Source organism: Solea solea, chromosome 1 (genome assembly GCF_958295425.1).
Source record: "Solea solea chromosome 1, fSolSol10.1, whole genome shotgun sequence".
In the NCBI taxonomy this organism is placed as follows: Eukaryota; Metazoa; Chordata; class Actinopteri; order Pleuronectiformes; family Soleidae; genus Solea; species Solea solea.
Window position 1 is genome coordinate 3,217,650 of NC_081134.1, and position 26,309 is coordinate 3,243,958.

Below are 26,309 nucleotides of genomic sequence, written 5' to 3' on the forward strand. Positions count from 1 at the left end.
GAAATGAAGAAAATATCAAAATAGTTGTAGATTAATTTAGTAATTGATTATTAATTGATTGTTTCAGCTCTATCCATGTATCTAACACACTGCACATTTGAACACATAAAGTCACAAAGTAACACATTTGAAGTTATGGATGGAGGCAACAGTGGATCAACAACTCCTGAGTTTAAAACTCTGGCTTTTCTTCATGGACTTCAAAGGTCAAGTGCAGTGACATGCACAGACATTTTAGGGGGCAGGGGCTCAAGTGAAAAAAGGGAACCCCATATATAGTTTGTCTTCTTGCCACAGTAGATAATCCGCACATTTGATTTAGCAGAGATCTTTATGACCTTCCTGACACAACCTTCCCATTACCTGGTGGGGACCTGAACCTGCAACCCTCTTGTTGCAAGCCAAGTTCTCTTTCTAAAAGCCAAACTTAAATTAAACATGTTATTTATCGTCGACCACTTTATCCTCCACATGAGGGTTGCAGGAGGCGCTGGTGCCAATCTCTGTTGACATGGGGCAAAAATCGGGGTAAACTCTGGACAGGAGGCCAGTCCATCACAAAGAACCATCCACTCTCACACCCACAGTCAATTCAGTGTCCAATTTAACCACTAAACCCCCAAAAAATACAAAAATACATTTCAATTACAATTAAATTTTAATTATTAGAAGGCCCTGAGATGAGAAAACATTTATTTTGATGTTTTATTTTTATTAAAAAATTGACTAATATGTTCCCTTCCCAAAAACTGCTGTAAAAATATTTAATATTAAGTTCTAAATTTTTCCAAAAATGCTTATCCTCTGTCAAATTTGAGCTATATTCATTCAACACAGATAAAATGGCTTGGCGATAAAAGAACGTAATGGCACTGAAAGTCCCTCGGAACTCCAGAGGTTTTAAGTGAAAACAAAGTGAGTCAGAAATGCTTGTCTTATATTTTATTGTGATGGGGAGTCATAAAAATGGAGCAAAAACTAAAGTAAAAACGATACAAAAGACAGTGGATTTACAAAGGGCATGTAGAGGGCATGTAGAGGGCAGAGCCTTCGACAGTACGATGGAGCGAGTTGGCACAGAACAAAAAAACATGGTGGCGGGTTAATCCAAATTTGGCTTCTACGTAATAATAACAACAATAACAAAAAAGGAAGTGTGGAACATCGTCTTCATAGCAAGATCCTTCATTAAAACATCGATGACTCATGCTTTTAAAATCACAGAATTCAGTAGCTTCATAACGACGCAAAGAGCGGATGCACATGTAACACTTTTCTATTTCTCAATTCATTACTTTTTTCATTTTAGCTTAAAACAGAAGTCATGTTTACAGAATACATGTTTTTTGTTTTTTTTAAATTACATTTTCTCTTTTTTTAATACATTTTTGATAAAAACAAACTTCAGCTCCCAGAACCACATTTTGGGATTTGTTTATTAATTATTTTTGTATGTTTGTTTGTTTGTGAGATTATTTTTCATACTAAAATATATTATTGTATCAATCCATACTACAGTAATGTACACTACCATGTGTAATAAATAACCTTAAAAGAAAATATAAAAATAAGACACATAAATATAAAAGTCTGCTAAAAACTAAACAGGTTCTGGTGTTGTTTTTCTAATCTGTGAAAAGGGTTCTAATACTGCCATTGACGGGGAAAAAAGAAAACACAACAAACTATTAACACTGTTTCATAAATCCAACTGAAAACAACTGAAACCACATTCACTAATGTTTGTTTCCTGAAGTGCAGGACAGCTTGTGACCACTTTTTTTTTTTTTTTTTTTTTTAATTCTCCCCTCCTAAAAACAAAGTGCACGTCTGACCAAAAATAAAAATCACTTTACTCGTGTTTTGCGATTGTAATTTTGACTTTCTTTCTTTGCTCCTGATCAAACTTGGTGTTATAACTGTCAATGATCTCAATGTGTATCAACACAACAGCGTTTGTATCCATTTTTAAGAACTTATGGTTGGGAAACTGGTGATTATGATTTTTTTTTACATCCACTGTCAACTGAGTCAGAACTTTTAAAATGAAACTTATATACTGTTACGACTTCAAATAAAATATAACGCATGCATTAATTGGTTTAAGTATCGTTTCTAATAGATATATGACAGCTAAAAGTTAAGGCCGCGATTAGCTGTCAAAGTTATGTGATTAAAATTGGATGTTTCGTGACTGTTTCCCTCTTGAAGTCACTGTGAAGTGAATATGAAATGAGGTGTTTGGAGGTGATTATAATGTGCATTTAATCCTCACATTTGTCAATAAAACTACAAGCTGGTTATGGAGGAGAAATAACAGCTTCACTGGTAACAAGGATTTAAAAATGGAAGAACTTACGTGCCGCCATAAAATAGTTTCCCAACTCTTGGGCGTGGTTCACATGGTGTTCAAGGCCTCCCCAAAACCAAAAAAAAAAAATTAAATAAAAACATTTATTTCACAGGAACATTTTTCTTTTTTTCACCTTCTACAACCTAAAGCTGCTGTTCTGTGCAAGTCGGCAAACATTAGTCAATATGGGTCTTGCTTCAGTAACAGAATAAACGGAATAATACTGGCTACGTGTGTGAAGAAGAAGAAGAAGAAGAAGAATTAGAAACGATAACACTGTTCAATGGCACTTTTAACAGCACACAGGTCTTGCATAAGGCTGGAGGCATTGGGGTCGGAGCAGGAAAGAGCCCCGTTCCTTCACAATTAGTATGACGATGTCACATACATGAGCTAATCTAATAACACTGAAACCAAGAATGTGGAGAAGCTCGCTAAAACAACTGCTCCGAGTGCTTTTGGAGCCACTCGACGCCTGTTTGGACTGCGCCACGTTGCAAAAACACAGGTGCCTGGTTGCTGGCTTTTAAGGTTGTGACTCTACGTTCCCTGATAGGACAAATTTGGTTACGGCGTAGGAAGCCACCGTCTCCTCCCAGACTCCCCATCCCACCCTCGACCCTCCCCAAGAATACTTTGTTTACCTTAAGGCTAACAGTCAAACTGAAAAACAAAAATGATGCGAGCTGGCAAAGACTAATAACACTAACACGGACGACATGTTGCTCGCTAGTGTACATGTATAAAAACACTGAAGGGTGTACGATGCATGAGGCATGTATCCATAGGTAAACCAGGAATACTGTAGTGCAGAGGTTTTTGTTCGTAGAACTCAATAAAATACTGATTTAGGAAACTTCATTGGCAATAAAAAGGTATAGAAATCTTTCTCATCTTTACAGGTTTAAATGTTTCAAACAAGAACAACAAGATTAGTAACACTGACCAGATAAAAACAAACAAACAGACAGACAGACAAAACAACCTGGGATGTCTCAGTAACAAGTCTAACAAGGTGATGGGTGAGTTTTGCTTTAAAATCTGTACTTTTATAAACAATTTTTAATACTGATAGTTAATTTTCACAAGGAAAAAGAAAAAGTCACTGTTTGTTTTTCAAGTTCAGGCACACCTGGGATTTTGTACACAGTGGTGGACCGTTACATCAGGCAACCGCCATTTTCTTTTTTCTGATGGCAAGATGCGGTTTTGTCTTAATTAACTCGATTTCAGTGATCAACACATTCAAAACTGTCCCAAAGAGATTCTCCTTCCATTTTTAATCGGAATCTGTCATGACTTCCTCTGCGTGCTCGATGTTGAATCCCTCCTTCCTCATGCTTTTGTCCGTATTTGCTACACTGTCTATTTCCTTCGCGGCCGCCACTGCCTGGTTCTCCCCGTCCCCTTCCATGTGGTCTTCCCCCAGCTCGACCTCCACCACGTCGCACGCAAACTCCTTCATCTTTTCAACGCTACCCTCTTCCTCTCCCTCTTCCATCATCTCGTCCTCGTCGTCGTCTTCGTCGTAAAAGTTGCCCTCGTAGATCTCGCACTCGCCGTCGTCCACCTGGACGACGCGGATGTCGTCCATGCACATGGCCTCGTCGTCTCCGTCTCCGTCCTCTTCCTCGCTCTCCCTCTCGTCTGAGTCCAGTTGGGAGTGCGGGGTCGTGGTCCCTCTGTTCGACTTCGGCCTGCCGCCGGCCCGGTGCAGCCTCGACTCGGAGCTGGAGTCCAGGTCGAGTCCTTCTTTCTTGCAGTAAGAGTAGCGGTGGTTCATGTGCTGCGAGTACGAGCCGGAGTGAGAGAAACGCTTCCCGCACTTGTCGCACTTGTACGGCTTCTCGCCGGAGTGCAGCCTCGAGTGTTCGATCAGGTGGTGTTTGTGTTTGAAGGCCTTGTTGCAGATGGAGCACTCGTGAGGCCGTTTTCCTGCAGGTGCAATGACAATAAAGTGAGCGGAGGACACTTCACAGGTTTCAGCTGTGTCGGAAAAAAAGTACAATGACATTCTAAAATGTGTACGAATGTACAGTCAGTATTTCAAAGTCTTCACCAAATGTTTCCTGCAGCAGCAGCAGAGGGGGAGGGGTGCTGTTGACCCTGAGTAAGACCCTGAAATTACCTTTTTGTTGTCATTGTCCTTATGAATTAATGGATTTATGACTATTGCATTAAAAAGCCACCACTTAAATTGACTAGTTAAGGCTGCAGAACGTAACTTTCTGTGTTTTCTTTTCTTGGACAAGAAGCATTTATGCCTTAAAACTGTGGTTTTGAGTCACAGTACACCTGTTTGCATAAGTTAGCATAATGTTGCCGTTACCTTCATCTGTTTTGACACAAATAAAATCCAATCGTGAAACTTTACTTTTTAATGTCTGTGAAATGACAAGATTATTAACATATTAGAGCAACTCTGCTGACCCAGTTATTATCATAAACTATTTAGTCTGTCATAAAAACTTTAAATGGTGACTATAACTACACCTGTGCACAGTAGTGTAGACTGCATGTAACTGCAATGCCATCAAGTATAACACATCAAATTTTGTCATGTAAAATCACAGCATATTAAATAAAGATGCCTCGAGAGCAGTGGTTCTCAAACGTTTTATACCAAGAAAACACTCTCGCAGTAACACCATCATCCCCATGTTAAAATACAGTGGTGTAAAGAGGTCGAGCAAAGTCAGCTACAGACTTTTCACAGGAGGCACATTTATTCCCAACAAGATAATTTTCTCTCATCATCCTCCTTCACACACACTGGTATAGTGAAGTTAGATTAATATGGAGCGAGAGATAAGGTGACTCAAATTATTTAATTTCCTACACACCCTGGTATATTATATATACAGTATAACAGTGTTTCTGATTTTCCTCCAATTACCACCAGAGGAAGCTAGCGTACCACTGGTGGAACACGTACCCCAGTTTGAGAACCATGACTAAGCAAAACAAGAGGATAATAAAAAAAAAAAGAGGGAAAACCTGCAGAACTTAATAAACTGGTTTCAAGTAAGTCCTTTGCTGTTAGGTCAGCATGTGGAGATTTGCAGAGAATGTGTGTGTGGTGAACTTTCCATGTCATTGCTCACCTGTGTGTTCGTATTTGTGCCTGATCAGGGAGCTGGCCTTCTGGAAGACCTTGGAGCATAGGTCACAGGGGTAAACTCCGTTGTCCATCCGCCGCCTCCTTATGATCATGGGTGCATCGCCCTGCTCCTCCACTGTGGACAACATGTCCGAGCTGCTTTCCAAAACTGTTTCCTCCTGTGAGAAGACGCCAAAAGAAATCATTTAATGTCAAGTCAAGTGAGCACTAAGAACATTACTGGGCACTAAGAACTTGGTGAGAATGAGGCCAGGTTGAAAAACAAGCTCAGGCTCAGGAGGTAGGGCAGGGTTTACTTTGGGTTTCATGGGAACATTTAACCAATTGCCAGAATCCAGAAGTTTAAATGTGTCCAGTAATTCGACCTTTGGAACCAAGTCCAACCCTCATCTGCTGATGCAATACTGACCTCGAGTCCAGTGTGCATTTACTTTGGTCTGCTTCACCTGCATCAAGTCACTTAAAGCACCATCTATGATGTCATTTTTTTTATATTTTGGATCATATTTTATTATGGGCCTAAAGTACTTCATTAAAAAAAATATTAACTATGACTTAAAAATGACTCACTTAACCAAAAAAACATGAATGATGTGACATAAGCCTGAACACTTGGTGGAGTGGATTGATGTCACGTTGTTTTATAGGGGCATAAAAGTAGAAATTACAAGGAACAAACGTGACATAACTTTCTGTCTTATTTCTAAATGTAACCACAATTGTCACCTGACAGGTTTTTCTTGTAGGAGAGAAATTAGTTTGTTAAGATCTTGTGTGTAACGTTTAGAAGGGCAGGAAATGAATACACAACCCATTAAGTGTGTTTGTGTAAGTGTATACTCGTTTCACTAAAGCTTTCGGGCCACAGAGGAAACATAGTTTGAAGACATATTAACCTTATGGCCGTTGAGGACGACGGTCTGTGCTCCAGAGGCGTTGCTGGCTGTAGTGGCGTAGGTGTAGGTGAGCTGCGGGATGAGGATGGTTCGCTTCGTTGAGGAGCTGAGACAACCCATCGAGCCCTGACCGGCAACCGACAGTAACGTGGGCAGCTGTGCGGCTGTGACGATGTTGACTGGGTTTCCAGTCTGAGGTGCGGTGACGTAGATTGTTCGACTCCCAAGCTGCTCATCGTTCAGACGAGCCAGGTTCAGAGGCTGATCCTGCTGTTTGGCAGGAAGTGGGGCAATCTTGGCTTTCAATGCAGCTGCAATGTGTTTAGGAAGAGAGAGGTCCAGAGGCTCTGCCTGGGAGTCTGGGGCCTCTGGGTCTTCTGGCTCGCTTTTAATAATGAGTTCCCCATTATTGAGGCTTAGTGATGTAGAGTCTGAAGGAGAAGTGCTCCTGGATTCTGATGTTTCTCGTTTGGTGTCCTTTTCCTCTCCGCTCTGATTCAAAGTGTCTTTTGAGTTGAATTTTGTGGTTTTGGAAAGCTGTGTACTGCAGCTTTTGAATACTTTTTTTCCAGAGTTCATCTTGGCAAACCACTTCCTGACCACGTCCACGGGAATACTAACAGACTCTGAGATTTCCATCAGGTCTTTCGCACTAGGGTTGGCGTTTGAGGCAAAATAGTTCTTAAGGAGTGAGACGATGTCTTCCACCGGCGGCTCCTCCAGCGTCACTCCTGCGTCACTTAGCAAAGCAGCAAATGACGGGTCCAGGGCAGCAGAGTCAACAGCCTCCCCATTGGCTGCTTTACGATGCTGGAGGAGGTGCACCGCTTCCAGGTGGTCGGGACACTCGTCACATAGTAAACATGAACTGGTGCTGTTGGCTTTTGGCAAGTGAGCTGGGTAAGAAGTGTCAACAGTTTCCATTTTTGTCCGTGTGGCTGCCTCTGTCTCATTTGTGATGAGCAGTGATTCTGGCTCTTCCTTAACAATACTGAGGTCAGCCACCTCTGGGGTTGAGGGTTTGTCTGTGTCGGTGGGGGAGGGGGCGACAGCAGTGCTAGTCACAGTGGGAGTTATAGCACAATTGTTTTTGACAATGAGCGGTGTAGGCTGGGTCGTGGCTGTGGTGCCGGCTGCAGGGCCGATACTGTAGTTTATGATGATTTTCGTGGTGCCGTCGTGATCCACGAAGGCCGGCAGGCTGATGATCTGCTGCTGTGGTTGCTGGACGACGATTCCCTGCTTCCCCTGCGTCACCACCCCATTGGCTGAACCCAGCACCTGCCTGAGCACATTTCCGTCCATTGCAACCTTTAGCACATTTTGCAGGTCGTTCAGATTGATGCTGATGGGTGACATCAGGCCCACTGTGGGCACAACCATAGCCACGCCCTGTGACAGGTTTGTAGCTGTGGCCGGCTGAGCAGTCCCTCCATTCACCACGCCATTGGTACCAGCTGACGTTGCTGGTGCAGCCATCACGGGCTTGCAGGCGTATTCCACAGGTTCAGATTTGATCTGGGTCACGGGGATCTGCTCCTGGAGGGGTTTACTCTCACCCTTTTCTTTAAGGATCATGCGGGCTGGGGCTATTACGACAGGTGTGGTCTGGGTGGTGGGTGGAGGGGACTTTATTGATGTCCGAGCAACGCCGTTGGGGTGTGCTGCGCTCACACACTTCTTACTACTGATGTGGGAGCTGTAGGAGCCTGAGTGGGAGAATCGCTTCTTGCAGTTTGAGCATTCATACGGTTTCTCACCTAAAAGGGAGCACACAGAGACACTACGGTTAAAAGAGAGGTTTCAACTGCATTGTACATCTTGCACTTTCTTATATATAATGTCTTTTTAAATGTTTAGTTTTTTCTTGCCAATGTTACATTAAGCTCAGTTACACTTAATAAGTGTTTACAGCATGAAGTGCTAAAGTGAGAAGCACTTGAGACAATGAGAAGTGCTTAAAGTAGAGAGAGTCAGAGAAGCTGACATGAATCAGACTAAAATCTTGGTCCCTTAATTTGACATAATTTCTGATCAAAACCAGACTTTGCCCAACTGTTAACTATAAATGACTGTATTAACAACAGCTCATACATAAAGTATGTGTGTGTACTATGACATCATCTCACCGCTGTGAATGCGCAGATGCTCCTTCAGGTGATGCTTGTATTTGAAGGCCTTGGAACATTCGGTACACTTGAACTTGCGAGTTCCACCTGTCCCTCCTGTTGACTGGGACACGTGACGCTGAGACAGATAAATAAAACAATTAGGACAAACATAATTATTACGGATCTTCCCATGCCATTTCTTCCCTTTACTGTAACTTGAACATAGTGTATCAGCTGATACTGAGTGCATTTAAAATACATATTTACTTATATTTATCTGATCAGCTGCATGTATAAACCATGTACGGAAGTACATAATTGCAATTGTTGTATAACCTGGCTCCGATTGGACCCTTTGAAACAAATACAAAAGTATTTGGAGTTAAACAGAACTCTTGCAGTATAAAACAATGTAATAACTTTTAAAATTGAATAAATGTAGCTAAATAAATAAATCTACCAACTCCTTTTTAAAATACCAGCCCCTTTATAGATAAATACAACACATGTTGTCTGTGTTGTTCACGGTCACATTATAAAACAACAATGCAACAACTTCCAGGTTAAATAAATGTCAGAATCAATAGAAGTTTCATCCAATATCATGGTTAACGTGTAGCCACAGTCTGTTCAAATCAAATACCTGTGTTTGTTTCTTTCACGGTCTGCCGTGTACACGATAAACACCGCGGAGGTAGTTTTATTTCACATGAGGACACTCACGCGTGACAAGTCACCAGTTGGCTAACCAGGTTAGCACGTTCGCGCTAACGCTAAGGTAAACCGGAAATCACCTTTCTTCTTCGTCGCTGTAAACAGAGCAGTGACAGGACAGCGCACGAGGGCTGCTGCGGAGCGGCGAAGAAGAAACTCTGATGGTTTTACTGGACACAAACGCGTATAAACTTTAAAAAGACGCGATGAGAAGTTTCCACATACTACTCGTTTAAAGAACCGTGGTTTTCAAAGGATCGAAGGTATTTTTTTCCCCTACCAAAGCACATTAAAGTGTATCAAATAACTAAGGTGAGTAAAGCTTTGACCTCAAGGACAACTGAATGATCAAAGAACATACTAATTTAATATTAAATAATATTACCTGGTGCACCTAAAAAGGTATCAAAGTCGTCAAATTAGAATTTAATCAAAGCTAAAACAGCCACAAAACAGAACAACCTTAAGGAGTTCATAGAGTAGATGTGATGGGGAAATGCTTTAACAAACTTAAGTATACTACAGCGTAGGGGTGGGAATCTCCAGAGACACGATATTTAAGTCATGGTGCGATATGACCACGATATTATAAAATACTGAGTATTTGCCAAATTATACAGTGATATACTCCACAACAGCTCTAGTGATAGTGAGCACCTGACACCATCTAGTGAACTGAAATGTAAATATATATATTTTTTGACGCTAATAATGTTTGTAACATCAGTTATAAAAACAATATGCTTAAAAAAATGCTTAGTGTCCCAAAAGCAATATAATATCGCCATGCAAAATATTATGATATTTCACTATACCAATCACCCCCACCAGGTCAGTTTCCCTGTTTTCATTACTTTCTGCTAATAATTAAAACAAGTAAATAATCTTTAGCTTCTTTTTTTTTTTAATCCGCTTCTTAAATGTGAATATTTTCTGGTTTCCTTGCTCAAAGGAATCATTAAAACTTAAAAACAAAACAAGACATGTGAGAACATCATTTCCAAGTTCCACCAATCAACGTTTTAATTAATTGGATGATGGAAATAATCGTGAGTTGCAGCTTCTATACCCATCCGCACATTGACAGAACTGATGCCCCACAATGTGATGTTACCTGATCCCGGTTGCCTCTGTGGTGGCTCATGTGCCTCTCCAGCTGCGAGCGGTAGGTAAAGGTGTAGCTGCAGTGCAAGCAGCTGTAGTTGCTGTCGCTGGTCTCGTGACGATACCTGATGTGCTCCTTCAGCGAGGCGTTGCGCTTGTAGCCCCGAGAGCAGTAGGGACACGTGTGCAACTGGGAGAAGGAGTCCGGTGTGCCTGAAAAGGTGAAAAACATGGGATGAGTATTTAAGAACTCTGGGCTTCAGGTTTCATACACAGCCTCTGAAATTTTCAAAGTCAAAAAGATTTTCAAAGCATCTTTCTGACTTTGATATTATTGACATAATCCATTACTCAAGTCAGCAGTTGGTACTACTATGTGTTGGGTTTTACCGTTTTCATCGGCTCCTCCCGGCTCTACTGGACTTTGCTCGTCCTCGGGGGCCTCAGGGTAGATGACGGCTGTGTCTCCCTGCTGGAGAATCTCCTCCACGAGTGCATCCTTCACGACCTCCTTCTCCTCTTCGGACACACACTCCTCTTTCACTGAAATCAGACATGTGCAGAGTTTAGTCAGTGTGGCGTCAGAGTGATGGGGTCGAGTCCGTCTTAGAAAGGAAATGTCTCTAAAGAAATAAAGTTATCCATCCTTTCTTACCCTGGATGTTGCAACGTTCTGTCACTACATTTTGTCAAGGAGTCAAGTGATTTTTAAAACATGTAAAACAGGAGTAGAAACAAAAGGTACAGAGGAAAGACCCCAATAATTCACCTTAAAATACGAGAATCATGCACACATTCCCACAACTAATCAAACCCCTTTTTTGATAAACAGATACCACTGTAATATCACCCTCTTGAGGCTTAACTCTGATTTTACACCACTAGATGGTGCTACTGTGATTCTTAATGCTCTGTTTTCAAGAGAACTTGGCATCTTTGAACAATCTACTTTTCCAAAGTTTCTTTAAAAGGATAAAATACTTATTCCCAAAAAATGCAACACTTGTAGAGAAGTAAATATTGTTTTTGGGGGGAAAAATACCAAATCGTTCACAATTACTCTTAATTGTACACTTATTGATAGTGGAGATCAAACTCCGCCCCCACCTGTGGTAGAACACAGTGCTTTGTTAATGAATGATGGAGCAGCGTCTGTGTTAATGTTTGCAAAATCGTTCAAAAACAGGAAATATTCCAATAAAATGGATATTACTGTGCAACTGCACTGCATGAGAAATGAAACCAGCGTTTGGAGTTCACCTGGCACAGACTGTTTACTTTGAAAGAGACAGTTAGTCTTCCTGAATCCAAACAGTCTCACAGAGAGTGAATGAAGTAACTGGCTTGATTTTTAATGAGGCACGTCAGAGGAAAATGGCTCCAGGACTGACACACTTTGTCCTCAGTCCAACACGTCCTCATTAAAACCAAACACACGTCTCTGTTGAACTTTACCTCAGGTAAGAGACACGTAGCAGTACAGACAGGAATGTATACGCTCATAAACCTAAACATAAACACAGGCTTTGTGTCGGAGTAAGGTGCTGTACAATATTATACATGGATTTAACAAGATGACTTCAACAAGTATGTCCGTTCTATAACCTGCGTTTCTATTTTATTACATTTTATACCTTTTTTAACAATTTAATATCAGTGGGCCTGTTTGAATAAACTAAGATTTATATAGACTTAAAATCACTGTTAGAAAAAAGTGACAGCCAGAAAGGTCGAAGCCATCAGTCTGTGGTACAAATGTCAACTTAAGATCACAAACCTTATTTTGAAAAATAAGTTTCTGTCATGGAGCTACAGACTGATGCATTCTCCGCCCGTTTCGTATTCAATACGTGCATCCACGATCACTTACAGGATTACAGTGTAATTGGAGAGCTCAACTCTGATAAATCTTTCAGGTTTTAGGCTCAGAGAAACAGAAAATAGCAGCGCATAAAAGCTTTATGCGCATATTAAAACCACGCTTTGGTGACTCAGCACTTCAGGGGACTTTAAAAAAGAAAAAATACAAGTTAAGATTAAAACGGAAGCAACAGAGGCTGCAGAATCGTCGCGGCTGTCGTCACACAGCATGTTCTTTTATTATTATGTCTTCATTGTCTTTCTCGCTCAGCCATATATTTAATCATTAATGTCATAAATTAATCAACAATGGTGAAGAAACCAGGTCAGAGGAGTAAATTTGCTTTCTGTGTGCACACGATGTGAAAATGTGACCTCGCGTTTCCATGGAGATCAGTCGGGACCTGTGCCAAAGGCCACGCCTTTTCCTACTTAAACCTTGACAGGTGCAGCTGTGAGTCACTCTGTGTGTGTGTGTGTGTGTGTGTGTGTGGTGCTGCAGTTGCAGATCTTGCTCACACACAGTCATAAAAGAGGGGTGGAGTCAGGGGCGGGCCCAGGCAGAGGCTCATTTTTAAGGCAAGGATCTTTGCTTCCCATGATCTCATCCAAAAGTTGTCCAAATATCTCTATCCCCTCAGAGACACACTCATCTACCTCTCATGCTTTTCTTTTTTTTCTCTCCTTTCTCGCACCTCTTTTTCTTCTTGGAGCCTCTTCACCGTTCTCAACATCTCTACATTTCTTTTTGGCTCAGTCGCACCTTTTTCCACTCTTTCAGCCTGCTCTTATTTTCTTTTTTCAATACTTCCCCTTTTCTCAAAATAGAGCTATGTCCACATTACGTTTTCATTTAAAAATGCTGCTTTCAGGTTAAAAAAAAAAAAAAATCCATATCCAGACGGGCGTTTCAGCTCCGTATCAGAAGTAATCTGCATCCTCAACAACACATCTGACAACACACGTGCAGGTGTAAAGAAGCTTAGTTTAAGAAAGAAAGAACCAGAAAGAAACAACAAGTTTTCAAAGTTCTCTGTGTCAGTCCAGACTGAAACACTCGGAAGCTGAATCTATTTCAACAAAATAATGTGGGTGTAGCTTTGGTCCACACAATATTTGAAATACTTGAAAACTGATCTTTTAATTAAAAAAAAAAAAAAGTGTCAAGAAGGTTGAATCAGTGAATAAATTTGAAAACTGCAATCATGGTTTAAGGGTTCAAGGAAAATGGTGCTTTTGCAATAACAAAAACGACAACCTTCTACACTTCCTTTTCGTGATCAGTCATTTTAAATAACGGTGAAACTAACCACACAACCCTGACATGAGGCTGTGTATTTCCTCCATATGTCCAATAACGGCATGTTCATGATATTTGCAGCTCAGATTCATTAGTGTAAACCACGCGTGTGACGTCGTCAGTGACCTATTACGCTGAAGCACGACAATCTTTTCATTAATGGAGGGCAGTTGTTTTCAATCACCTGCTCCTGCTTTTTCCTCCACTTTAATAAGTCCACATTAAATGTTTAAATTCATATTGAGTTGATATTTATCTGCTTGTACTGATTGAGGAGGAAAGTGTGTGCGTTAACACAGAGAGTCGGGGGGGGGGGGGGGGGTCATTGAATTGTGAGGCCACTGAAGATGCACAGCCCTTCATACAAGTGGGTGCATCCACAGGAAAAGCTGGTGAAAGGGTTGAGATTAAAAACAATCTTAAATTGTATTCAAACACAGTGGGTATACGATAGGAGAGCGACTGGACACACACACACACACACACACACACAGGAGGTTTAACAAGCTGAAACTTAGGAGAGAATCCACAGCATAATGACACTTTGCTTCACTTACTAACTGAAACAGGATGAAAGAACGACAACTATATCACAAAAAACAGCTGTTTGTTTTCACAATTATCCAGGTTAGTTATCACTCTCTCATCACCGTTCTCTTTCCTTCATCCCTGTGCATCACTGTCACTCCTCCCTCCATCTTTTACGCTGCACCTTCATCTCGTCCCCTCCCCTGCCTCTCTTTGTTTCTGCCCCCTCCCCCTCCCCCTCGCTGGCTCACATCATTTCCCTCCATCAGTCATTCTCCTGACCCTCCTCCCCTCCTCTCTGACTCTCATACACCTTCTCTGCATAGTTTCCCACAATACTCTGCAATTACACTTAATGCTTCACACACACACACACACACACACAAAAAGCCACACAATAATGACCACCAGCAACACACACACACACAAACACACACAAACACACTCAGCTCTCCTTTTAAGGACACTGTATTGATTCCCATTCATTTGGATGAGCTAAACGAAGCATTATCCCGAACCCTAACCGTAAAACTAACCACAGTTCAAATCTCTGCCCTAAACTTAACTAGTTTGTCAGAAATGAGCTACTGGTCACACACATTTAATACAACTCATTAATGGAGACAACACACACACACACGCACACATATTCTGCACACACTGCACTCCTATACCTTGCCAGAACCTGTCACAGTGAGTCTACAGTAAATTTATAAGACAGGATGGATCTGAGCTGCACTGCAGCCCAGACTGCAGGGGGAGTCACAGACTTTAATCTCTCTCACCAGAACGCTCATTCAACACCAGCTGCTTTCTCCTCTTTGCCACAAAGGGGGGGGGTATCGGGGGGGATAAAGGAGCGAAAGTCAGACAATCCAAAAATATCACAGAAAGTCTTTTAAAGGGCTTCCAGGTTGGCTTCACAGCACCGCAACATGTCTTGACTTTTCCATGACTTCCCTCCAACTTCTTCCCCGCCAGGTAAAAAAAAAACCCACCGCTCTCTCCATCCTGGTTTGTTAATGTTTTTCCGAGTGAAGAGGCAGGTGCAGATGAAGAACAACAGGTCGTGTCACACAAATCAGGTTAAATATAGTGTTGCTCACCTGCCATTTGACCAGCGAGTGGATGCTGATCAAACACATTACCACCAAACATTCAAACGTGTGTTTAAACAGGTGGTTTTTTTTGACCAGTGGGAATGAGTGTAACATGAACGAGGTGGGATTGACGATGACATACTGCAGTCATCCACCAGGGGGCAATCCAGATGTTTTGGCTCCATCTCTTTACACAGTCTATGCTGTTTAAGGACTCATTTATAATTGATTTGTTTATCAGTCCCGCAGGGGAAATTCCTTATCTGCACCCATCTTCCTAGGTAGGAATATTCCAAAAGGTATAAGAATACAGCGATTTCACAAGAGCGAATCGGTGAGAGCAGGAAAAAAAAAAATGCAGGTACACGGGGAAGAAAAGGGGAGAGGGAGAAAAACACAGCGAACAAGAGTGAGCGGCACTCGTGAGCGCTGGCTCACACCATGTAAGGCTTTATTCAGCAACAATGAAACGAGCCGTGAGAGCAATATCTGAGTGTCACATTCTCGCCGTCTCCATGGTTTTAGTATTTCCTGCTCGGCTGTAACTGAACTGCTGCTGAGATGAAGGCAGATGCTTGCGTGGGCTGAACAGTTTGTGGGGAAAGGAGGATTAAAAAGAGAGGGGTGGGGTGGGGTGGGGGCAACACAGAAAAGTGGTGTAAACACAAGCCAATCAACCTCTGTTGTTGGATGCAGACTCAGGTTTTTCTTAAAGGAGGGAATGCCATGGTTTTGAAGTGTCCTGGGTCTGGATGAGTGAGTACATTCTGCAAACTTGCTTATTGAGGTGTGAGATTTTAAGCAGGTAAAACTTCTCCGACTCTACATGTGCAGAATGTGAGGAAGGAAAAGCAAACTGACTGAACTGTTAAATCTGCTCTATTTGAACTCTTTAATCACAAATTGGCTTGAGAAATGCGAATGACTCCTTTCCCGTAGGTAGCAATTCTTGTCTTTTTGTTTTGTTCCTCCGGTGAGTCATGTTCTACCTTCTCTTAGACACGCTGTAAACAACCAACGTACAGCACAAAAGAACAAAGCGTGCCTTTCTTTTCTTTTCTTATTTCACTTCAGGCCATTGTTCACACTCGGCAGCGGCTGAGTGATTTCCGATCGCTGCACTGAACATGTGTTGCGCTGGAAAAGGTACAGACCCTTTGCAGACGCCTCCTCGACAAGTAAAGCCAGTTTCCTCGACATACATGCATTCATTCATTCATTCATTCATTCAGCAGCGATGTGCCACTGCTGCTAAAACTTCACACGGTCATTAAGTGCCACTTATGATTCTAACTTGCACAAGTGAGCACCAAAAGCTGCAAATTGGAATACAAAGGGCAAAAATGATTCATGTACTTTGATTATAGGGCCATTTAATTATAGTGTAGCGACTGACTGCTGATTGTTTAATGGTAGGTGTCGCTTTTACGTGCATTTGGGTATAAATCAGGGCCGGATTCTTCCTTGAAACGATATCGGCGATTTATTTCCTTCCAATGTCCAGCGCTTATTTTTCTATTTCCAATGAAACTAATCCAAACGAGCACAATAGAAAACTGTTTGCCCCTTTTTATCACCTCACAAATAAACATGAGGCACGGCTCCTACACATAGACTAGAATAACATTTTTGAAAATGGGCTGCGTTGTCACCATCGACATGTCACCACTGATGAAAACATAAAAGTACGAGATGACCGTGTTCACCCTGGTGTCATGTTTACATTACTGCTGACTGGAGGTGATAAAAACTAACATCTACTGCAGAGTCATTTGACCCCCGGAGTGAATGCTGATAGAATCTGTTACCGTTGCAGACAAAAACACCAGATGTGAGTGGAAGTCTGTGGGTTTTTTTTTGGTTTTTTTTGACCAGTAGAAAATGGGGGGCGGGGCTTTAATCTACAAGTGGACATCCAGTACAAGTAAAAGCTGTCTGCTCTGCACGGACTAAAGAGACGCACTTCAGCTGACTCAACCCCCACAGTTCCACAAACTCCCAGCAGCACTAATGAGGGAGCTCATTACAGCTTTATCTCGCTAATAACTCAATCATCGCACCTCTCTCAAAGAGAGCCCTGAAAATGGGGAGTACAAAGCTGATCAAGAGGAACTTTGATAACCAAATATCTTCCAAGGATTTGTTTTTATAAAGAATTATATCAAAGCTTCTAAAAAGTACAGACTTCCTGCTTTGTTGGATAGAAAAACAACAACAACAACAACAACATCTAATAAGATAAATCAGCACTTTAAAATACTGTTTCTGTCATTTTATAGACCTGTCGTTTACTTAATTGAGAAAATACTAATAGTGGAATCGATCGTCCCATCCCAGCCGCTGGCAATGAATAAGCCTCTGGTTGCAAAGGCTGATTATTTAAGTCAGTGGATATCTGGACCAAGGTTTCTGCCCACTGTGTGCTCACGGCCACAAGTGTGGATGAGCTCTGGGCACATGTACATATGCCGCTTTTACTACTATGTGGTAGAAAAGTGCCAAAAGAGGTGAAACTATAGTCCCTGAAAATCATTGGACAGATGATGTGGAATAAGAGAGACAGAGAGCGAGAGATGCAGATGCAGGACATGTGTCTGTGTTAGATTAGGATTAGCCTTTCAGGTGTGGTGATGTACGGGCAGACCCAAAGATCAGAACATCTGGCTCTGAAAGGAAAACTGAAACTAATCTGATCAAAAAGACGGCAGGTGGACACAAAAATCCTATACCTGACATATTGGACACTAAATCACCAAGAAGTAACTTAACTCCCCGTGTGCTGTGTGATAACTGATATCGCAGACCCATTTGGAACAGTGAAAAGACAAAAGAAAAGAAAATCAATGAGCTGTGGAGCTGCCACAGATAAATCAATATGAGGAGAGAAAGGCGAAATCAAAATGGAAATCTGATGAATCCTGAGACGGCGATGCGCGGAGGAAAAGGGTCTGCATGCACTTCTGCTCTGCAGCGTCATCACTCTGAATGTTCTGCAGGGTTTCATGGCGCAGTCTGATTGGACGGTTGGTGCATCACTTACTGTGTGACATGCAGTTGATGCATTGAGTTAATGGCGATGAGGCGTCAGCCCAAAGATTCATATAAAGCATATTATGTTAAAGGCGACATAGAATGCTTGTATCCCACATATATGTTAGTTATGGAGGTCTACTTACATATATTAACTTGTTTTCATGGTTAAAAACCTCCTAGTCGCTGCAAACGAGCCGATCAAAATATCTCCTCACTGACGCTCTCGTCAGCCGCGCTGTTTCAGACCAAAACCACACCCCCAGAACGTGGACTGTGTTGTGATTGGCCAGCCAACAAGAGCTTTCCTACTGTCTGTGATTGGCCAGGTACCTGGAAGTGACGTAATAGATAGGCCAGCTCTCAGATACACAGCTCCCCCTCTGGCACGGTGGATGCTCTGCATCTCAGCAGCTACAACGAGAGTAGTTCTTCTTCTTCTGCGGTTGAATGTACGCAACCGGATGTGCCTGGACTAGTGCCCGCACCGGGAGGCGCTACGGTGGTGAGAGGAGTGGTGAGGTTTTCTGATGACGACATCAAATTAAGGAAGTGCCGATCCGCTTCGCAGTGCCCAGGAAAACAATAAAACCCTATTTTCTCAGCAGTGGCTGAACTGTTTGTTCTGAAACTTTAGGGTTTCATAAACGAGGTCATGACGTAGATACACACACAAACACAGTGCTAATTGGAGCTTCCGGTCTATGTCGCCTTTAAAGCAGTTAATTTCTGCACACCTTTTTTAAAGTTTTAAGTGACTGGATAAAAGTTTCATTCTGATTTCCAGTCACTGTCATGTGAGCTGTGATGATGATCAATTGGAATTGAAGCATCTCTTGTATTTGGATTGTGTTGGAGACATACTGTGGCTCTTTCACGTAAAAAAGGGGGCACTGTAATATCACGCCATGTCTTGTTTTCATATGCACTTCCTGTTTTATTTTGTATTCACCTTTCCCTCTCATTTCAGACCCTGACTTCCTGCCCTTGTGTGATTGTCTGCCCCGCCCCTGATTGCTTTCACCTGTTACCACTTACTTCCTGTATAAATAGTGCTGGTCTTCCCCTGTGAAACTTGACGAGTTACGTCGTCAAGTTTTTCATAGCAAGTTATTCATGTTTCGCTGGTTTCGTTTACTCGTGTTGAGGTTTGTTTGATCCTCCTGATGAGCGCCTTTTGTTAAACTTTACATTGACTGTGTGTCGTGCATTTGAGTCCTCCAGTCTCGTGTCTAAAACCATAACACGAACTAACAGTTGACCTCAGTAACTCATTATTTCTATGTGGAAAAAAACGTACTCTCTTTTAAACTGATCTGCCTCTCTGGTTGCCACTTATTGAGCGAGTGGTTGCTGACGCAGATTTCAAACACACATGATGCACTCACATTCTCTGTGAACAAGTCACCCTGGGCAGAGTGCTGTTGTATTATTAAAAGAAGTGGAAACCTTAAAGGAAAGGTGTGGGATTTGACAAGGTTTTGTTGTATGTGAGAGCTGAAGATGACAGAGACAAACCTCTGCATGACTGCCGGCATGGATCATACATTATTTAAGGCATTATTGATGCGCGTCTATTCCTGAGACGTGTTGGCTTTCCCCCTCCTCCTCCTCCTCCTCTGCCTTCCTCACAGTTTCACTCTCTGCCATCCTCTTACTAACTCGGCGTTTTAGCCGCTCTTTGCCTCTGTGTTGATGTGACGATGTCACGTGACACTGTTCCCGGTGAGCACACACCACCTAACACAGTCCTTGACTTACTGCACTTGATAACACTTGAGTGGATGATTAATCTCACCACCTGTTCCGATTCATATACTGAAATCAAAGAGGCGACGCGCGGCAAAATGAAGATGAGAGTATTTTTACGAGCACTGAGCTTGATGGGCCTTTCAAGATTTGACATTTTACAGCTATAATAAAGATCAATAATGGTAAATATAGACATTTGTGTACAAAATATTGGTCTAAATGTCCCAAAATCAGCGCAATAACCTCCCTGAAATACTCGTAACGTATCCCCATTGGGGAAGCGGCTTGGGAGCCACTTTTTAAAGATGACACAAAACACGACAAGACACAGATTTGTGCATAATAAAACCTTTGTGACCATTTTTCTGTCAATTCTGTTCTCCAATACTATGAGAACAGTCACCCATGATCAGCAGTGCAGCCTGTTGTGTGTGTGTGTGTGTGTGTGTGTATATATAACTATTAGAGCTGCAGTGCTTTTAACTTCCGGTGATTATTATTCTGCCTCTGTTTGCTTTTCATGATCAGAAATGACGTAATATTATTTGCATGCTGCGTCCTCCATCTGAAAATGAAAACCGCTCTATAAATAAAGTCTGATTGATTTATTGAGTGATTACTCGAGGCTGTGTACCTGGCCTGAGTCCATGGGGCCGATGATACCAAAGGCTCGTCGGGTTTGGACAAAAACAAAACAATCCAAAAGCTTACAGTGCATTAGTATCAAGGTCAGGTTCTACCACAGGGGTGTCGAACTCAAATGACCTGGGGGCCAATGAGCATCTAGTCTAGTCAAGCGGGGGCCGACAGAGAGGAAAAAAAGTGGAAAAAAAACAACTATTTAGAAGCCGGTGGTCAATATAAAGATATTCATTATGATATTAGATATTAGTTTTGATATAAAATGATTCACAATAAAAACATATTTATAATGCACAAAAATAGAGAATTCAATTGAAAATTTAGCAAATAATGACGAGGATAACTGTGATTAAAACAGCTTATATGTAATTCGATGTTGAGTGTAATACATTTAATAAAGCAATGATTATAACCGAATGTCTTATTACTATTATAATAAATATTGCCAGCAAATACATTTAGTCTTATATTCTGTCTCTATTCCATCACCTTGCACAGTGGTTGGCGGGCCACATGTAATTGATTGGAGGGCCACATGTGGCCCCCGGGCCACTAGTTTGACCCATGTGTTCTAGCACATCGGGTGGGTTAGCCTACTTGAAATCACAGAGCAACACTTTTGTGATCAGTCTATTCCTTTCCCAAACTCCGGTTACACTGGCCTCGCTGAGGACGAATGACGTAACTGGGTCGGGTCAGGTTCTGAGGATTTTCTCTTCAGGGCTCAGTCAGGTCTGCACTTTAGAGTGTAGTCGGCAGCACTTTGCTGAGAGTGTGTTCCTGTGTGAATCCGAAGTGAGACAGAGCAAACCTCCCCAGGATTAAGAGTTAATTAAGAGATTGATTTTTAAAGTTGAGTCTGAAGTCAGGGAAATGGCTGGACTTTATTTATATCACCGCTCATACAGTACGACAACCGTATACACTGATATTGATAAACACAAACACAAACACACACAATCCCTTTTGTTGCTCACCTCCATTCCAGGAGCCGTTGTGTGGTAATACTGTAGCAGCAGCATCATGGCCGTCCTTTGCCATGGTCCCGTCCCCATCGGCGACCTCGGTCTCCTGCAGGCTGTCCTCCTCCACGATGTGTAGCTTGTCCTCATCATCAGAGTCTGAACTGGCCTCCAAGCCATTGTTGAAGTCTGTCACTGCAGTGAAGAGACAGAGAAACGGGGGTTGATCTCAGTTTTATCCCAAACTTCATATGTGGGCGCTCACTTTTATTTTAAACCACTGTGACCCAACAGCAAATGTATGCATATCAATGAAGCGCTTCTTTAATGTGAATATTTCCTCTTTTCTTTGCTCAATATAACAAAGAAATCCTTAAAACTGAGTCATTTTTGCAGGGCGGACAAAACAGTACATTTGAGAACATCCTCATTTTAAGGTCTGAGAAACACCGACCAACATTTTATGGACCAAACGGCTCATGGAGAAAATAATCAGCAGATTCATCGACGATGAATATAATCGTAGTTTGTACGTAGATGCCCTCTGAGGCATGATTTGGCTTCCGTCTGGAGGGCACACATAAAATAATAAAGAGAATCAACCTCAAACAGATAATATTCCTCTTGTGTGATATGTTCACTCACTCTGAAAACTATCAAAGTGGGTCAAACGTTGACTCATCTGCTCAGACTAATAATCCGGATCCTCGGCACCCGCTTGCTCCGAAACTGTGCAAGAGATCACTTTCATCACATCGTATCAATCAACGTGACATGAGCTGCGCACAATTTCCCGTTCTCCGCGTACATGGAGACGACATAAAAGCGGGCAAATTACAGCCACCGGGGGGAAAATAATCACTTGTTTATCAGCCTCAGAAAGCAAATCTATTCCGCGCCGCGCTGCAGTCGCTGAGTTTGTCTGTGGGTTACTGCCTCTTAATGGAAGCTCGGGAAGACAAATGGACCGAGTGGACTGTTTAGAATGAACTTAGAGTTGGAGGTGTGTGTGTGTGTGTGTGTGTGAGGGCGTATGAGGGGGTGTAAGTGATGATGAGCACGGCTCTCTTGGTAGTATAATTGCCTTTTCACTGTCAGCATGTTTGTGCTTATGACTGTGTGTGAGCTGAAATGAGTTTGTAAGTGAACCTGCGTGTGTGTGTGTGTGTGTTTGCTCTGCAGGGAAGATGTACGTCCTGGTGGAGGTGCTGAAGATGCCTAATGAGCAGGAGACACCAGGCTGTTTATTCACAGGTGACAGGTGTGCGCTCACACACACACACACACACACACACACACACTTGCACAACGACACACTAGTCCCAAACCACAACACAATGCGTGTGCGTCTCTCTCTCTCTCTCTCTCTCTCTCTCTGCACCTCTGCAAGAAATAGGAAGCTGCTACAGGTAGCGCCGTCAACCGCTCACGCACCCTTAACATGCACATGCTGCAGACCATGTACGGTAACCCACTTACATGTGACACACACACACACACACAGAGATACAGTTTTATGTCAACACTCACAGAGGATGAAATCTTCATTTGGAGACGACTCGACTCGTCATTGCTCCGGGCGGACGAGTGGAGCTCAGAATGTTCACGTGTGTGTGTGTTTTCTTGTATTTATATATTTGTGAGGTCCAAAAAAAACCTTTGTGGGGACATTTTGTCTGGACCCCACAACTGTAAAGGGCTTTTCAGGGTTAAGACCTGGTTTAAGGGTTAGAGGGATTGCATCATGTCTATGATGTGAAAAACAAGTTTGTGTGTGTGTGTGTGTGTGTGAGGAGCTGAGATGAGATCAATGCATGTCTGGATCGATGTAAGAGGCAGGGCGAGTTGTGGAACAAAAGAAAGGAGTGTGAGATGCAAACTAGGGATGAGCTAATACAATATTCAGTATCGCTATCCAGTACTGGTCAGAGTTTATATAATCAGATATCTGGCAATAAAAGAACGTTTGAACGAATTCATGTTTTGTTTCAAACGAACGCTCAGTTCCCTGTTTTGCTGCACACTGCAAATTCTTTTCTCATCCGTGTGCAGTTTATTTATCGCAGAAGCTGTTGATGTAACCTGAGCGTCAATATTTGACTCAATGGTAACTGCCAGGCCCGAGCGCGCCCCTAGTGCCAGGCAGCAAGTCCCTAAAAACATCAACACTGTGGTTCACTTCATCCACACAGAAAAGTCTGTAATTTCTGTCTGTGCAACACACCCGAGGCCACAAGCTGAGTTATTCTTAACAGTGTCGGCTGGAGGGAGCAGCAATCAGCTGAGCGCCACATGCATAACGACGGACGGTTGAGAAGGCACCGGGTACGAGCTCCGGAGCCACATGGTCTGTGTTTATTCCCAGTTTTGGTTGGATGTGTTTTGAGCCCGGAGAAGTCATGCAGCACGTCCACAAGTGCCCCCGTTCCTCAGAGTGTAGTTACTGCCACAGCAGACAGGGAGCAGCACTCGGCACAGTGAGACGTAAACATGCCATAAATACAACAGGAACACGTCTCGCAACAGCGTATCGTGTGTCTTTAAAAAGAGTTATTGTGTCAGAGAGTGTCGTAACCTGTCGACATCACCATGGTGACACCGTGGAGTGAACTGTTAATCCTCCATCTGGAGGTCTGCACAGAGGAGAGGAAGAGGGAAGTCTAGACGACAGCATTCCGCCCTTTCTGACATCCATATATCTGATGAAAATGTTTCATAACATGCCTCTTTATTATTACTGCAAAAAAAATGATGTGTATCGCTGAAAAATCTGTCTTAAAACATCACCTGCCACCACTCAACACTCACTAAAAGCTAGTATTAGAGTCTGAAGTCAGTTTTAAAATCAAATAATATTTTTTCAATCGATCAATTAGTTGTTTGGTCCATAAATTGTTGATCAGTAACCTCCAAATGATATTGTTCTTAACATGCAACTCCAGTGTGTTTTTGTTCAGTGTCACTTTAACAACCATCACGTAAATGATTACTTTGCTTTTGAAGTTATAAAACTCCAGTTCTTTCATTTAAACAAAGTCAGTGAGGGTCGAGAGCAATAACACAGAGGGAGGAATTCCTAATATCCTGTCTGCTTCATCTTAATCTAACCTTCATTTAATGAATTAAAAAAACCTGCAATAACACGTTCATACAGACGCCGCCACACCACTGATGAGCGTCAAAGTCTCTCGAATAAACATGAATTATTCATGCTTTGCCCCGGCAAACATCCAGCTATGTCAATAATTGCATAAACTAAACAGCTCATATGGTGTTTTCTGTTTCTTTTAACTCTCGCTGATTGGAAGAGAAGAAGATTTATTTATTTATTTTTATTATTTTTTTACAAAATGACGACAACAACAAGCAGCAGCAGTTCACTGAGCGAGCAGAAAAACCTCTGACTTCCTCTGTGTTCCAGTGTCAGTGAGCCAGACCCACATCACAACATGTGGCCCTGCAGCGGAAGTCATGTGTCGGACACACACACACACACACACACACACACACACACTCGCACACTCACTCTTACACACCACAACAACACAAGCCTGACTGGACCACATGGCCAAGTATCTGGGTCAAAGGTCGGCCGCAGTGGCAGGAGGGGGAGGGGGAGAGTGAGCGTGTTCAGAGTAAAAACAGAAGCCACATTCGTCTCCGTGACATAACTCTGACTCAACAACAGGGGGGAGGAAATGAGGGGGAACTTCGATCTGTGTTCTAGAACTTAAAAATGAGCGTTGAACAGTAGAGGGCAGCATTGCACCTCTTAGTACACGGCCTGCCAGAACTTAACGAGAAGAAGAAGAACAACAACAACTCTGTTTTGAGCTAAATGCTAACAACACATTTGCATAAAGTATAGAAACTAATCAGACGATTATAAAACTGTGTATCAGGAAAAACCTTCCATCCCGATATTTAAAATATTACAGTCTGGAAAAAAGTTGAAAGCCCTGATATCATCTTTATACCCCGGTATTCAGGCTCAAAATGGAAAACTGCAGTTTAGCAAGTCTTATAGTATTAAGTATTTGAAACTCACGCAGCATAAACGTTGCAAACTATTTACATCTTCAAGTTCTCGTCCTTGCTTTAGAATATAAAAGAGAAGGTTTCGATGGTGTCGTGTGGCTCCACCCTGCGTCAAGTCTTTCACGCGCACACTTAAAAGAGTTGTAAACTCAAACTGCAATCACAATATCAGTCAGTCAGTACGTCAGCATTAAAGTGAACAGTGTCACATGACTAATAAACGGCGCACAGTCACAATCACAACTGCTGATCAGACGTGATGATTTCCTCGAACAGTGAGTGAGTCATATTTCTCCTCTGTTTATGAGCCATCACCGAAAAAGTCCACAAGAAAGATGAGTGAGTAAAACATTAGAGTGTATGACATGACCACAGTGGGTTTGCCTGGTGTGTGTGTGTGTGTGTGTGTGTGTGTATTGACCCAGTGCAGCTGCGCAGAATGGGAACTTTGCCAAGCCCCTAACAGACAATTACCCCACTGTGTGTGTGTGTGTGTGTGTGTGTGTGTGCGCATCACTGAAGCTGTCTGTCTGCTACTCGATGTGACCAGACTTTAACAAGCTGAGCAGCTGCACAGAGAGACGGCCCACTTAAAGGGACAGCAACACAATTTTTCTTTTTGTCCTCAAAGTAATATTGTGGGACAAATTCTTATAAATACATATTGACTAGGACTTACACCAGAATACACAAAAACAGCAAGAGGCTATCATACACGGTATATAAGATTGTTTTTAAGTCATTTAAATCTCATGTCAACATTTATTTGACAATTCCATGATGTATAAGTGAAGTGTG

General features: G+C 42.3%; 1 protein-coding gene across 3 annotated transcripts in view; it reads right to left on the reverse strand.

Moving 5' to 3' along the window:
• Positions 1 to 927: 927 nt before the first annotated feature.
• Positions 928 to 26,309, reverse strand: part of zeb1a (zinc finger E-box binding homeobox 1a) — a 56,765-nt gene continuing 31,383 nt past the window's right edge. For all 3 annotated transcript variants that reach the window (XM_058629302.1, XM_058629320.1, XM_058629311.1), the window contains exons 2-8: positions 21,489 to 21,668; positions 10,690 to 10,842; positions 10,310 to 10,512; positions 8,500 to 8,617; positions 6,371 to 8,130; positions 5,458 to 5,632; positions 928 to 4,288 (exon numbers count right to left, since the gene is read on the reverse strand). In XM_058629302.1, coding sequence (XP_058485285.1) covers positions 3,633 to 4,288; positions 5,458 to 5,632; positions 6,371 to 8,130; positions 8,500 to 8,617; positions 10,310 to 10,512; positions 10,690 to 10,842; positions 21,489 to 21,668 — 3,245 coding nt within the window. In that variant the 3' untranslated portion in view covers positions 928 to 3,632. The remainder of the gene's footprint in view (positions 4,289 to 5,457; positions 5,633 to 6,370; positions 8,131 to 8,499; positions 8,618 to 10,309; positions 10,513 to 10,689; positions 10,843 to 21,488; positions 21,669 to 26,309) is intronic.